Genomic DNA, 13,780 nt, shown 5'->3' on the forward strand with positions numbered 1-13,780 from the left:
CTCACATCTGTAGTCATGGAATGCTTTGATGTGAGCTATTACTAGCCTTTCAACACCATCATCCCAGACACCCTGGGCCCAATCCAGTTCGCATACCGCCCCAACAGATCCACAGATGACGCAATCTCTATTCTCTACTCCACACTGCTCTCTCCCACCTTGACAAGAGGAACATCTATGTGAGAATACTGTTCATTGACTAAAGCTCATCACTAAGCTAAGGACCCTGGGACTGAACCCCTCCTTCTGGAAGTGAATCCTGGATTTATTGACTGGCCGCCCCCAGGTGGTGAGGGTGGGCAATACCACATCCACCATGCTGTCCCTCAATACGGAGGCCATTCAGAGGTGTGTGCCAAGACCCCTCCTTTACTACATGTTCAACAACCATCATTAAGTTGCTGATGACGGTGGTGAGACAGCCTATAGGGAGAAGGTGCCCGGACAACAACCTCTCCGTCAACGTCAGCAAGACAAAAAAGCTGATCGTCAACAAGACAAAAAAGCTGAGATAAAGGGCCGAGAATGCCCCCATTCACATCAACTGGACTGTAGTGGAGCAGGTCGAGAGCTTCAAGTTCCTCTGTGTCCACATCACTAAGGATCTATCATAGTCGAAACACACCAACACAGTCGTGAAGAGGGTACGACAACACCTCTTCCCCCTCAGGAGGCTGAAAAGGCTTGGCATGGGCCCTCAGATCCTCAAAAAGTTATACAGCTACACCATTGAGAGCATCTTCACTGGCTGCATCACTGCTTGGTATGGCAACTGCTCGGCATCCGACCGCAAAGAGCTAAAGAGAGCAGTGCATATGGCCCAGTAGATCACTGGAGCCGAGCTCCCTGCCATCCAGGACCTCTATACCAGGCAGTGTCAAAGGAAAGCTTTAGAAATTGTCAAAGACTCCAGCCACCCAAGTCATAGATTGTTCTCTCTGCTACTGCATGGCACGCAGTACCGATGCACCAAATCTGGAACCAAGAGGACCCTGAACAGCTTCTACCCTCAAGCCATAAGACTGCTAAGTGGTTAGTTAAATATCTACCCAGACTATCTGCATTGACCCTTTTTGCATTAACTTTTTTGACTCATCACATATGCTGCTGTTACTGTTTATTATCATCCTGTTGCCTAGTCACTTTATTATATTGAGGTAGATGTACTGCCTCGTACCCCTGCACATTGACCCTGTGTACATTATATATTCAAGTTATTTATTGTGTATGTATTATTACTTTTCTGTTATTTCTCTATTTTCTTTCTCTCTGCATTGTTGGGAAGGGCTCGTAAGTAAGCATTTCACTGTCAATTTACATCTGTTTGTTACAAAACATGTGACAAAGAAAATTTGATTTGATTTATTTTTGTATGTGTCTGTGTGTGTTACCTGTCTGGGAATGGCTCCATGGTACCAGGCGTGGCTGCATGGCTCCTCACTGGCCATTTTCAGCTCTTCCTCCAACTCTTTGCGTAGTTTCTCCGGCGGGCCCTCCATTATGTACTTGTCCCTGGAGAACTGCACATAGACAGGAACAACAGCTTCTTTCAGTACTGGGATCCTCACAGACATGGATGCTGCACTGAGGGGGCACACTGTGTACACTGCACTGGCTGTCTGCTCCTGTCTGTGTGGTAAAACTTTTAAATGTAACTCTCCCTCTACTGTATCTACCTCTCACACGTTCTCTTTCTCTTTCTTTTTCTCTCTCCCTCTCCTTCTTTCTGTGTAGGCAATGTGTCATACATGGCTCTCCTCCCCTCTTTGTGTTCTGGGCTGTAATTTCCCAGAGCCACACCATACCGAAGGCTGCAATTGGCGAGGGCTCTACCTGCCTCTGCTTTGACTGCTGTGTCATATCCTGGTCTCGTTGCCACGCCCCTCTGCCCCGCCCCAGCGAGAGGCCTCAGGGCGGAACACAACAAAATACACCTACCTTTACCTCCCTCACCTGACTGCTGTGACACACCCACTCATATAGAGTGCAGTGTGTATACAACCAATACACTTTTATTTTATTTTATTTGACAGAGTCCAGTACGCCGGGCTGTTGTGACACACTATGATTTACAAAACCTATCCTCCTTCACAATCATAAGACTTCACCTACACACTCTTTTTTTACCTTCATTTAACTAGGCAAGTCAGTTATTTTCAATGACGGCCTAGGAACAGTGGTTTAACTGCCTTGTTCAGGGGCAGAACAACAGGTTTTACCTTGTCGGCTCGGGGATTCAATCTGACAACCTTTCGGTTACTAGTCCAACGCTCCAACCACTAGGCTAGCTGCATGTCCTGCATTGAGTTTTGTAAACACATTACAAAAGGGATTGGTCTGTTGTTGTGCAACCTCTGTCTGCCCGCAATATACCAGTATCTATGTCGATAAATGATCAGAGTAATACTGAAATTTCCCTCCTGTGGCGCCACTCGTGGGATTAAACCGAGCTTCAGTTTTCTACTTCATTAACTAGAGGTCCAGTAGACCCAGCCAGAACAACACACTCCATAATGTTTTATAATTGTGTTGCTCTTTAAACAAACCCCCTGGAGATGGCAGGCAGGATTAGACTCTGGAGGAAATTAATGTAGCCATTGTGTTATTTTGGATGTTGGCACCAAATCTGCAACTTTCCAAAACACAATCTGAGGATTACTAGGGGCTTCCAAGACCTGGTTCATAAAGAGATGGAGAGGTAGAGGAGGTTGTGGGAGGAGGGAGTTGATTGGCTATTCAGCATTGACCCTAAGGGTTACATCAACTCAATACCTTTCTCCAGTGACCAATATTATACTTGGTTTTCTAATAAATTGTTGTTTGTGTACAACCTCTGCATTAACCTTACTTGCCTAGTGCCATCTTTGTCCCTGCACACTACAACAATGATCTTTCTGGGAATATTGACAATACAGATGAACATTGATCAACAACAATGATGTAATATGACAATGGCCTTCGGGACAGAAACTCTTCACAGCTGTATTTTTCCCTGGGACAGGACAGGAACATATAGTATCATATAGCCATTTGTCCCCTTCTAAAATAGCATGAGGCCTTCTTGACATTGGCTAACTGTTAGGAATGTTCAGAATGCACAGTGTTTTGCCTATCTGACCACTTCCAGAAGCAGTGATGCGGTATTGTGCCGAGCTTAACAGGCTATTTGTTTCCACTGTTTAACCCACGGCTAAATATGTTAGACTGCGTTCACCTTCGACCCCAGAGAGAACATCCCGGAAGGACTGTAAATTTGAGTTTTCTGTTGTGGCCGACAGAATTATATGCCAAATAAAACTGAAGTAAAGCTCCAGGAAATGGTGTTTAATTTTTGCGGGTGGAGGGGGTAAGCATTGGAAACTCAAGCTTGAGGTAGTATGGAGCTATTTATTTTAGCAGTGTCGTTCCATGTCAATTTAACAAGCCAATGACACCCACCATCTCAGATTGCTATGAAATCATTTCTGTAGTTTGAAACAGATAAGATAAGCATTCCTGCAACATTATTCTGTTGAAGTATAATTTGATCTCTGAGAAATTTTCCTAATTCATTGCACCCAAATTTGCCATTTATAGGATTCATATAATATTCAATACATATAGAACCTAACATCTGATTTGGACCAAACGTGTTTCTAACAATGAGTAAGAGATGAAGAATCCAAAGAAATTGTCAAAAGCTACCCACAGACCCCACACGCTAATTCCACCCGAACAAGAGTAAACAGTATCAGTTCCCTATGTATGACAAGTAGTATGGAGCTGCGGCTCAGAGTATTATTTCTTCATCCTATGTAACTTATTCTCAGCGAATTTGGTGATGTTTTCTTTTCCCTATTCAGAGGAATTATTCAGTGAATTATTCAGTGAAGCTGTTAGGTTTATGTCTCATCCTACATCCACCAGGTTCTGATAACATTATTTGGTTAAAATATAATTTTAACAGGAATGCTAATCTTATCTGTTTCTAACAACATCAACAATTCTAGAACAATCTGAGATGGTGGGTGTTGAAATCCTCTTTCTTGTGCTTTTTGAGGTGGAACGACCTAGCAGAGAGCTAATTAAGTGGACTGAATCACTGTCAGCTATGGGCTGCTGCTACTGTTTTATATCTGTATATATATATTTAGTCTGTCTGTTACGTTGGAGAGACAGTGGACCTGCTGCTCATCAGATTAAAATAGGTTTTATATGTTTCAAGGACTATTGAAAAGATAGTCTAGGGTTAAACTTCCTCTAGTGAGGCTATGGGTGTCTGTGCCTGAGACTGTCCATGAGAGAAGACGAGAGAGCCTCATATCGAAGCATAAGCCTATCCATATGCATAGCCTGCACGCTAAAACTTAGATTGGTGGGAAATGTATGCAAGGAAAAGTCTTGTAGATGTCATGACAGTAGTAGTGAATATTCTTCCTACACTGTAAGGCCGTCTCTGTCACTCTGCTTTACTGTGGAAGTGCACACATGCTTGCCCAGACACACACAAACATACCCTGGGCGAGGGGGGCTGTCAACAGCCTGTCAGCCATGTGTGATTCCTGCACGGCCCAACGCTCCCCAAGAAACGGTCCACTAGCCCTGGGGAAGCTGAGGATCGAGAGAGCTGGCATCTCACAAACACATTCAAGCTGAGCCAGAGTCAGATATTCTATATCCTCGAAAGCTATAAGCCTCGAAGTCAAAACTAATGATAGAATTATCCATAGTGGTTGAAACAAGCTTAGCCTCATCACAGCAGTAAAGCAGTGTGAAGAGTTTTACACGATCTCCAGGGGGATGCTACATAACAAGAGTCTAAATGGAATTAGCACAATAAAAAAATCCCCATCAAAATATGTCTGTTTAAGCTAGAGATGTATGTTTTAATGGACTGCGTCTCCATCCACTGCATCCACCGCTTTCCCCCTCTGCGTTGGAAGGAGGCAGAGCTACAGCGATGTTTGTCAGACCAGGAGACACCCCTAAAATCTGTCTTCTCACAAAAACTTCTGTAGTGTACGAACCATTTGGGCAACAAACTAATATGATCCCTCTATGGAAAGATGAGACTCTCACGAACATGATGACGTTCTCCATTTTGCAAGCATCACGGGACTCGTATGAGGTCGGTACTGCCGATCTGACAACCTCTGACTCTAGTGTCCGAACAGTTTGGGCTACACACTACAATAATATGACCGCATCATCGAAAGGTGGTACGGGGAAAACTTCTTTTACCAGTTCATTTTTTTTATGTAAGTAGTTTATCGCCCAAATAAAAGGGGATAAATATGGGTAAAAAAAATAATATTTACAGTACCAGTCAAAAGTTTGGACACACCTACTCATTCAAGGGTTTTCTTTATTTTTACTATTTTCTATATTGTAGAATAATATAGAAGACACTAAAACTATGAAATAACACATATGGAATCATGTAGTAACCAAAAAACAAATGAATGGAAATATTTTTTATATTTGATATTCTTCAAAGTAGCCACCCTTTGCCTTGATGACAGCTTTGCACACTCTTGGCAATGGCGATTGCGTCATCGGTGGATCTGTTGGGGCGCCGTACACCGCCCTCTCCCACCTGGACAAGAGGAAAACCTATGTGAGAATGCTGTTCATCGACTCCAGCTCTGCTTTCAACACCTAGTGCCCTCCTAGCTCGTCACTAAGTTCAGGGACCTGGGTCTGAACTCTGTGCAACTGGGTCCTAGACTTCCTGACGGGCCGACCCCAGTTGGAGAGGGTAGGCAGCAACACCTCCGCCACGCTGATCCTCAACATGGGGGCCCCCCTGTACTCCCCTGTGCTCAGCCCCTCCTGTACTCCCTGTTCACCCATGACTGCATGGATACGCAAGACTATAACTCAGTCATCAAGTTTGCTGACGACACGACAGTGGTAGGCCTGACAATGATGAGACAGCCTACAAGGAGGAGGTTAGAGCTGTGGCGGAGTGGTGCCAGGAAATAACCTCTCTTTCAGCGTAAAAAACAACAACTAAGGAGCTGATCGTGGACTGCAGGAGACAGAAGAGGGAGCACCACCCCATCCACAACGACGGGGCCTCGCAAACGTCTATGGATGCACCACTGAGAGCAAGCATTCTGTCGGGCTGCATTACAGTTTGGTACGGCAACTGTGCCACCCTCAATAGCATGGGCAGGGTTTGGGAGTAACAGATTACATGTAATGGATTACAGAAAAACTGTAATCTGTTACGTTACCAACAAAAAGATTAATCAAATTACAGATACTTTAGAAAAACTAGATGATTACTTCTAGGATTACTTTTAAATTCATGAAGGATGGTTGCGGAAAAAATAGTTGACACCATTCTGTTTTCTCAATGACATTCAAATCAGCATTCAAAAAAGACGCAAATTTAAGTTTGCTTCGCCTGAGTGAGTCTGATTAGAAGTCACTGACCACTATGATGACACAAAATATGCTTTTGATGGATTGTGGGAAAAGAGCATAAATGGGCTTTTGTAGGCTACAGACCAGGCTATGTCTTCCAATGGTGTGACTAATGTCGGTATCCAAAGATTATCCAAATTGAATAAACGCCGAGAGGTAAGGACGACAGCGGTAGTCTAGCCTACGGGGAGATATTATTATTGATATCTACATAGCACATTGATGTGAATCACACTACTGCTCTCTCATTTAGGTATTTGCGTCTTACATATTGTAGTTGTTGTGGATGGCTGTTCACAAATGTATATGTATATTTTTAACCAATAATGGTGGAATTGAAGAAGTTTAAGCTGCCTATCAATCTTTTTTTATGTCCATAGGCCTAGCAGACACATCCTCAAACTCACACACTTTTGATAGACTTAAACAGTTGCAATTTATAGATATATCAAAGGGTCACCAACGTAAACAATAGGCCTATAGCAAATGCAATATATGGCATACATTTTTCACATGCAAATAACACTTTTCGGTAGTGCTCAAAGCACGCCATTCCATGTGAGCAACATTGTTTTTCAACTCGAAGCAATTAACCCAATCAGTCTTCCATGACAACAAAATAAACAACAGAGTAGTAAGTACTTAATTTGTGTGTTATGCTCAGGTAAAACAATTTGGCGAATCTACATTCCCATATTTCCTATTCTTGAAGTTCAAGGGGTATTCAATTAATTGGAATGACTGGAAATCTGACAGACTTTAAAAAAAATGTAAACATATAGCAATGGGTTAGAAGAAGCCTAGATAACCAACCTGTAAAGTAAAATGCAACATCCATTTATGGCCAGCCAAGTAAACTCTAACATTGATTTATCCTGCAATAGATTTTGTTAAATTTGTAATATGAATTTTTGTCTTCTAATACCCTTTAAGGGGAAAGTAATCTAAAAGTAACTGAAAGTAATCAGATTACACTACTGAGTTTGGTGATCCAAAATTTAAATTACTGATTACAATTTTGGACAAGTGACTATTAACTATAATGATTACATTTAGAAAATAACATAGCCCACCCTGCGCATGGCCCTCCAGAGGATGATGCGGTCAGTCCAATGCATCACCGGGGGCACGCTGCCTGCCCTCCAGGACATTTACAACACTTGTTGTCAAAGGAAGGCCAAGAAGATAATTAAGGACCTCAGCCACTCAAGCAACAGTCTGTTCACTCTGCTACCATCTAGCAGGCAGAGACAGTACAGGTGCATCAGATCCAGGACCGAGAACACTGAGAAAAAGCTTCTAACACCATCAGACTTTTGAACAGCCATCCCTAGCCAGCTACCTGCCCGGCCCTGCACCTTGAGACTAATGCCCGTCACCAACGTAAACAATAGGCCTATAGCAAATGCAATATATGGCATACGTTTTTCACATGCAAATAACACTTTTCGGTAGTGCTCAAAGCACGCCATTCCATGTGAGCATCATTGTTTTTCGGTGTATAGAGTCATTGAACGCTGGTTACCTCGTATTCTGTTAATATACTGTTGTTTACTCACTGTGTATGTATATACTGTATTCTCAACATAGCTCATCCTAATATACCTACTGCTCTACATACTATTTTCTTTTCCAGATGATATACTGTCTATACACACCGCATATTTATGTACTTTGGATTGTTATTTCTTGATGTCTTGTTTTGATATTTTTGTTTAGTCACGTATTTGATTAGTCACGTGTGCGTGACATACTGCAGTGTTGGAAATGTAACACGCACTTCACTATAACACCTGCTAATCTGTGTATGCGACCAATAAACTTTGATTTGGTATTGATGCCATCCAGTGAGAATAGAGAATAGGATAGGATGACAATACAGGCCAGTATGGTATTTTACTGCCCTGAACAACCAACCAGAATCATGTCTATGGCTCGAGCAAACGCCTCTGTCACAGGCTTTGAGGCATCAACATGTGTTTGTCACATGACTCAGTACCATATATGTTATTCCCATGGATACTGTGGCCAGGGTGAACCCATTGTTCACCATGACCACCGTATGTGTGGCATGTGTCAGAACTGTCCCGTGTCGTTGTGATAAAGACGCTGGCATGCTTTGGCGTGTGCCCCCAGATGATACAACAGGTCAGTCGTTGAACTAAGTAATGAAGAGTATAATAAGACATTGACCGCCTAAAAAAAACAGTCAGTCTACTGCTTCAAATATCTTTCATCTGGACAGGCCTGAATAGTGTGCAATGCAATATTACATAGAATACCACAGCACAACATGGCCCTGAAATAACGGCACCACATGGCCCTGCAATACCACAGAAAAGGAAGCTAACATAGCCTATGGCCACTATGTCAATGATGTAATGTAAATCTTAAAAAATCTCACTGAAATAAAAAATGAAGTAGCCATAACTCATAAAGCGGTGAAAGTTTTGCCCAGTATGGAAAAGTTCTCATCCTTCCATCTCCACCCATTGGGTATTTATACATGTCATGTATATATAGAGACTTACAATCCCAGGCCCAAGCAGGGGAGCACAGCCTGAAATAACCACTGAGGGCACTGGCATTGTACTGAAGGATGGCCCGGGGCAGGGCAGGCAGGCAGGCATACTCTCTCCATGTTGTCAACAGTCTGTAGACCCAGCCAACACCCTTAAGCCACAGAATTACAGTGACCAGACTCTCCATATCCAGACAGCAGCCTGGGAAAAGGATCTTTCCAGGAGCTGTTTGTCTTTGCTTCTGTCTTTCCTTTTTTCAATTCATTACATAATACTACCAAAGACCTTCAACCTCCATTCACACTCACAGAGCTCCTTCTCTCCCTCCCCTCAACACTTAGCCCAGTTGAATTAAGGATGTTTTATAGCGGTATGGGGAACTTGACGCCAACTGAACACAGGAGGTTGGTGGCATCTTAATTGGGGAGGACGGGCTCATGGTAATGGCTTGAGTGGAATCAGTGGAATGGTATCGAATACATCAACCACATGGTTTCCATGTGTTTGATGCCATTCCATTCGCTCCGTTCCAGCGATTATTATAAGCTGTCCTCCCCTCAGCAGCCTCCACTGCAACTGAAGTAGATTTTCTTGGCATCTCGTGGCTTTTCAACAGCACTGAGGAACCACTTTACGATGTTGAAGAATTACAGCAGGCCCTGGTTCACATAGCTGTCCATTGAGGAAATCAACTCTTAACCTGAGTTTAAAAATAGCTCTGGTATAATTACTCCTGAGGAGCCTGGTGATACGATGGACATAGTTAATCCCTCCTTCAGGGTAACTACATTATTCCATTTCTGTTAGTCACATGTCTGTGGAACTTGTTCAGTTTATGTCTCGGTTGTTAAATCTTACGTTCATACAAATATTTACACATGTTAAATTTGCTGAAAAGAAACGCAGTTGACAGTGAGAGGACATTTATTTTTTTGCTGAGTTTATATTAGCCCACAGGTACAAGGATGCACTTTCATGCTAGGTTTAGGAGCTCATATTGAAGCTTATAGAGACCCCAACTGATGTATGGAACAATCTTAAAATGATCTACTTTGGTTTAGATACAAGCATCATGAAACCTATAACACAAATTAATTTGACTTAGTGATTAGTGATTTTTTTTTAACCTTGCTTACCACTTTCTCCATGTGGTTTATTCCTTCACAGACTACACAAAATGATCTCTTCCTAAATATCTGGTCAAATTATACATTTTGTGTATGGTTTCCTAGAAACAAGGGTGGCTCAACTTACTCCTTTGGCTCAACTCACTCCCTCTCCCCTATGCCTGAATGTTCACACATTTGCATGACTGATCATGGGGTGGCTTTTTAAAGACCTTCTCTTTACTGTCCATGTCATCATCGTGGAAAGCACCCATCCATGTTAGACGGACTCTATCTCTGGCTGGGCTTCATCACATTACCCTGCTGCCATTCCCTAAAACAGTAAAGTGGTGTTACTGTCATCTTCATCCGGATTGCTAGCTTAAAGACACAACCTCCAGAAGGATACAGAGCCAAACACAGTGGGATAGTTGCAGAAGTGCCATCCTTCCAGATGAAAATGGGACACAGTCATTTGTTTGTTTTGAGGGCATGGCTGTGAGTTACTGGACATGGTTCAGGTTCATTGTGTGATTTAATAACTTGAGGAAATGGGGATGTGTTTAGTGGGTTCTCCTCAGAGAGCTGGCCCCTCCAGCTCTTTCTCCAGATGATGTGAACTGCAGCGGTTCGTCAGAAGTAAATCTCTCTGGGTTAAAACCAGGGGTTGTAACCAAAATGATTTTCCAATCATTTTGTTCTGAACAGAACCATACTTTTTTTTGTTCCATTCCACTGTTCCGACCAGCAAAATCAGGTTCTGAACTGGTTCAAATCCCCCCAAAAGTACCGGTTTAAATTGTTCCTTTATAAACCTCTGAAATCACTTATTTTCTTTTACATTTAGCTCGACATTGAATTACTTCACCAATCATGCGGTACGGATATAGCAGCTTGCTATGGAGCTGGCAGGCTATAGCTCAATGAGTTGTTTACAGAGGGTGGAAGAAGAGGCTTTGCTTAAAGCACTGGGCATCTTGTGATGCATTATCTGAATTAGGCCCACGGAATTATACCTACGGAGGAGTGGCTTCTATGGAGGAACTTTGAATGCCTTTGAACTTTAACGTTGGCTTAACTCTGGACCAGTGAGGCAAGCTAGCTAACAAGCTTGTGTGTGCAGAGCGGCACCAGAATTAGAAACACATCTTACCTATTTGTAGTTAATAAATCCAATATGAAATGTGATAACTGTAGTATCCCTAACTAGAATTTAAAAGTGAATACATTCTAATAAAAATATCTTCTGAATCATGCTTGTATTATCAGTAGGGCTGAGAATGACGCTGCAGTGGACAGCAGCTGTTTTACAGGCAACTGACCAATTCTGCTATTTTGTGTGTTTTGTTGCACTGTTGTTAACTTTTTTTTGTAAGTACATAATATTTCCACCATTGTTTCCTGTGACAGAAAATAGTTCTGGACATCAGAACAGCGATCACCAACCTCGACTGGGATGAAGATTTCTACTTCAACGAGTCGGAGGCGCAGGACATACTGCTCACCCCAGACCAGAGAGGCCGACGTGTGGGCACCTTCACAAAACTACATCGGCAAGTACATAAACCACCTCTACCCTCAGTTCTATTAGCGAATGTACAATCACTGGAAAACAAACTGGACGAGCTCTGTTCGAGACTATTCTATCAACAGGACCTGAAAAACTGTAAAATCCTATGTTTCTCAGAGTCGTGGCTGGAAAAGGACATGGATAATATACAACTAGCTCATTCTTCTATGCATCGGTAGGACAAAACGGCATGAAGGATAAGATGTAGACCAGGTATTCCCGAACTGAGATACGCGCAATGCCATCGGGGGTACACCAAATAAAAGTGTGATTCACAATTTTAAAAAATACCAGTATTCTCAAACAGTCCATATATATTTTCCAACGGGGCTATACATTCGGGGGAGGTTTTTCTCTCACCTAGGTAGCCTCGTTTCACTGCCAAAATTAAAATTAAACCAGTGTTCAGCAAAAAAACAACAATGTCAAATACAGGTAGCCTGGTCAAATAATTTACATCCAATCACATTACCTGTTACTCTCCTGCAGGAGAGAGTCACATTACCTGTTACTCTCCCACACTCTACCACTAATGGTCCGTAAGTAGCCAAATGTAGCTGCTGCTCATGTTGGTCTCTGTACTGATGGCTCAAAAGCCATGACAGGGAGACCTAGGGAAGTGGTAACGCTCGTGCAAGCAGTTGCTCCCGACATCACTTGGGTACACTGCAGCATCCACCAAGAAGCTCTTGCTGCCAAGGGAATGCCTGACTGCTTGAAAGACGTTTTGGACACTACAGTGAAAATGGTTAACTTTGTTAAAGCAAGGCCCCTGAACTCTTGTGTTATTTCTGCACTATGCAATGATATGGGCAGCAACCATGGAACGCTTTTACAACATAAAGAAGCCTGTTAGTTATCAAGGGGCAAAGTATTGACATGTTTTTTTTAAATTGAGAGACAAGCTTTAAGTTTTCATTACTGACCATAATTTTCACCTGTCTGACCGCTTGCATGATGACGAGTTTCTCACACGACTGGCATATCTGGGTGATGTTTTTTCTCTCCTGAATGATCTGAATCTAGGATTACAGGGACTCTCCGTTACTATATTCATTGTGCGGGACACAATTGAGGCTATTGAGGCTACGATTAAGAAGTTGGAGCTCTTTGTCTGCATTAACAAGGACAACACACAGGTCTTTCCATCATTGTATGATTTTTTTGTGTGCAAATGAACTCAAGCTTATGTCAAATGTGATATAGTGAAGCACCTGAGTTGGGTGTGCAAATAAGCAGGTACTTTCCCAAAACGGATGACACAAACAACTGGATTCACTATCCATTTCATGCCTTGCCTCCAGTCCACTCAACGATATCTGAACAAGAGATCCTCACCGAAATTGCAACAAGCGGTTCTGTGAAAATGTAATTTATTCAGAAGCCACTGCCAGATTTCTGGATTGGGCTGCGCTCAGAGTATCCTGCCTTGGCAAATTGCGCAGTTAAGACACTGATGCCCTTTGCAACCACGTACCTGTGTGAGAGTGGTTTCTCGGCCCTCACTAGCATGAAAAGTAAATATAGGCACAGAATGTGTGTGTATAATGATTTAAGACAGACTCTCCAATACAACCCAACAAACATTGCAGAGTTACTGTATGTGCATCCTTTCAAGCACACCCTTCTCATTAACCTGTAGTGAGTTATTCACAATTTTCGATTAACAAATAAGGTTTTATATGTAAGAGGGTTAAATAAAGAGAACAATTATTATACAAAATGATGGCAAAAACAACATTTGAGAGTGCGCTGACCATGGTGCTAGAGGGGGTACGCAGCTGGAGGTTGAATGTTTGAAGGGGTACGGGACTATGAAAACTTTGGGAACCACTGATGTAGACCAAACTATTTACCAAGAGAGTTTACACCTATATTTTTTGTAGCTCTATGTAGTCTATTTACAACCACAAACCAATGGTGGCACTAAGACCTCACTAAATGAGCTGTATACACCATAACTAAAAAAGAACACACTCATCCAGAGCCGGCTCTCCTAGTAGCCTGTGATTTTAATGCAAGGAAACTGAAATCCATTTTATCTCATTTCTACCAGCATGACACCTGTGCAACTAGAAACTAGATAATCTTTACTCCACACACAGAAATGCATACAAAGCTCTCCCTTGTCCTCTATTTGGTAAACCTGACCATAACTCTATCCTCTGATT

The 13,780-nt window shown here is 42.4% G+C and overlaps 1 protein-coding gene across 3 annotated transcripts in view; it reads right to left on the reverse strand.

Moving 5' to 3' along the window:
• LOC135512885 (breast cancer anti-estrogen resistance protein 3 homolog) overlaps positions 1-13,780 on the reverse strand; it is a 61,360-nt gene that overhangs the window by 11,647 nt on the left and 35,933 nt on the right. For 2 of the 3 annotated variants that reach the window (XM_064935362.1, XM_064935363.1), the window contains one exon: positions 1,392-1,520. In XM_064935362.1, coding sequence (XP_064791434.1) covers positions 1,392-1,520 — 129 coding nt within the window. Of the gene's footprint in view, positions 1-1,391; positions 1,521-1,676; positions 1,920-13,780 lie in introns of those variants that run through there. The other variant, XM_064935364.1, reaches the window with a different exon arrangement.

The sequence above is a fragment of the Oncorhynchus masou genome, chromosome 24 (assembly GCF_036934945.1).
Source record: "Oncorhynchus masou masou isolate Uvic2021 chromosome 24, UVic_Omas_1.1, whole genome shotgun sequence".
Taxonomy (NCBI): Eukaryota; Metazoa; Chordata; class Actinopteri; order Salmoniformes; family Salmonidae; genus Oncorhynchus; species Oncorhynchus masou.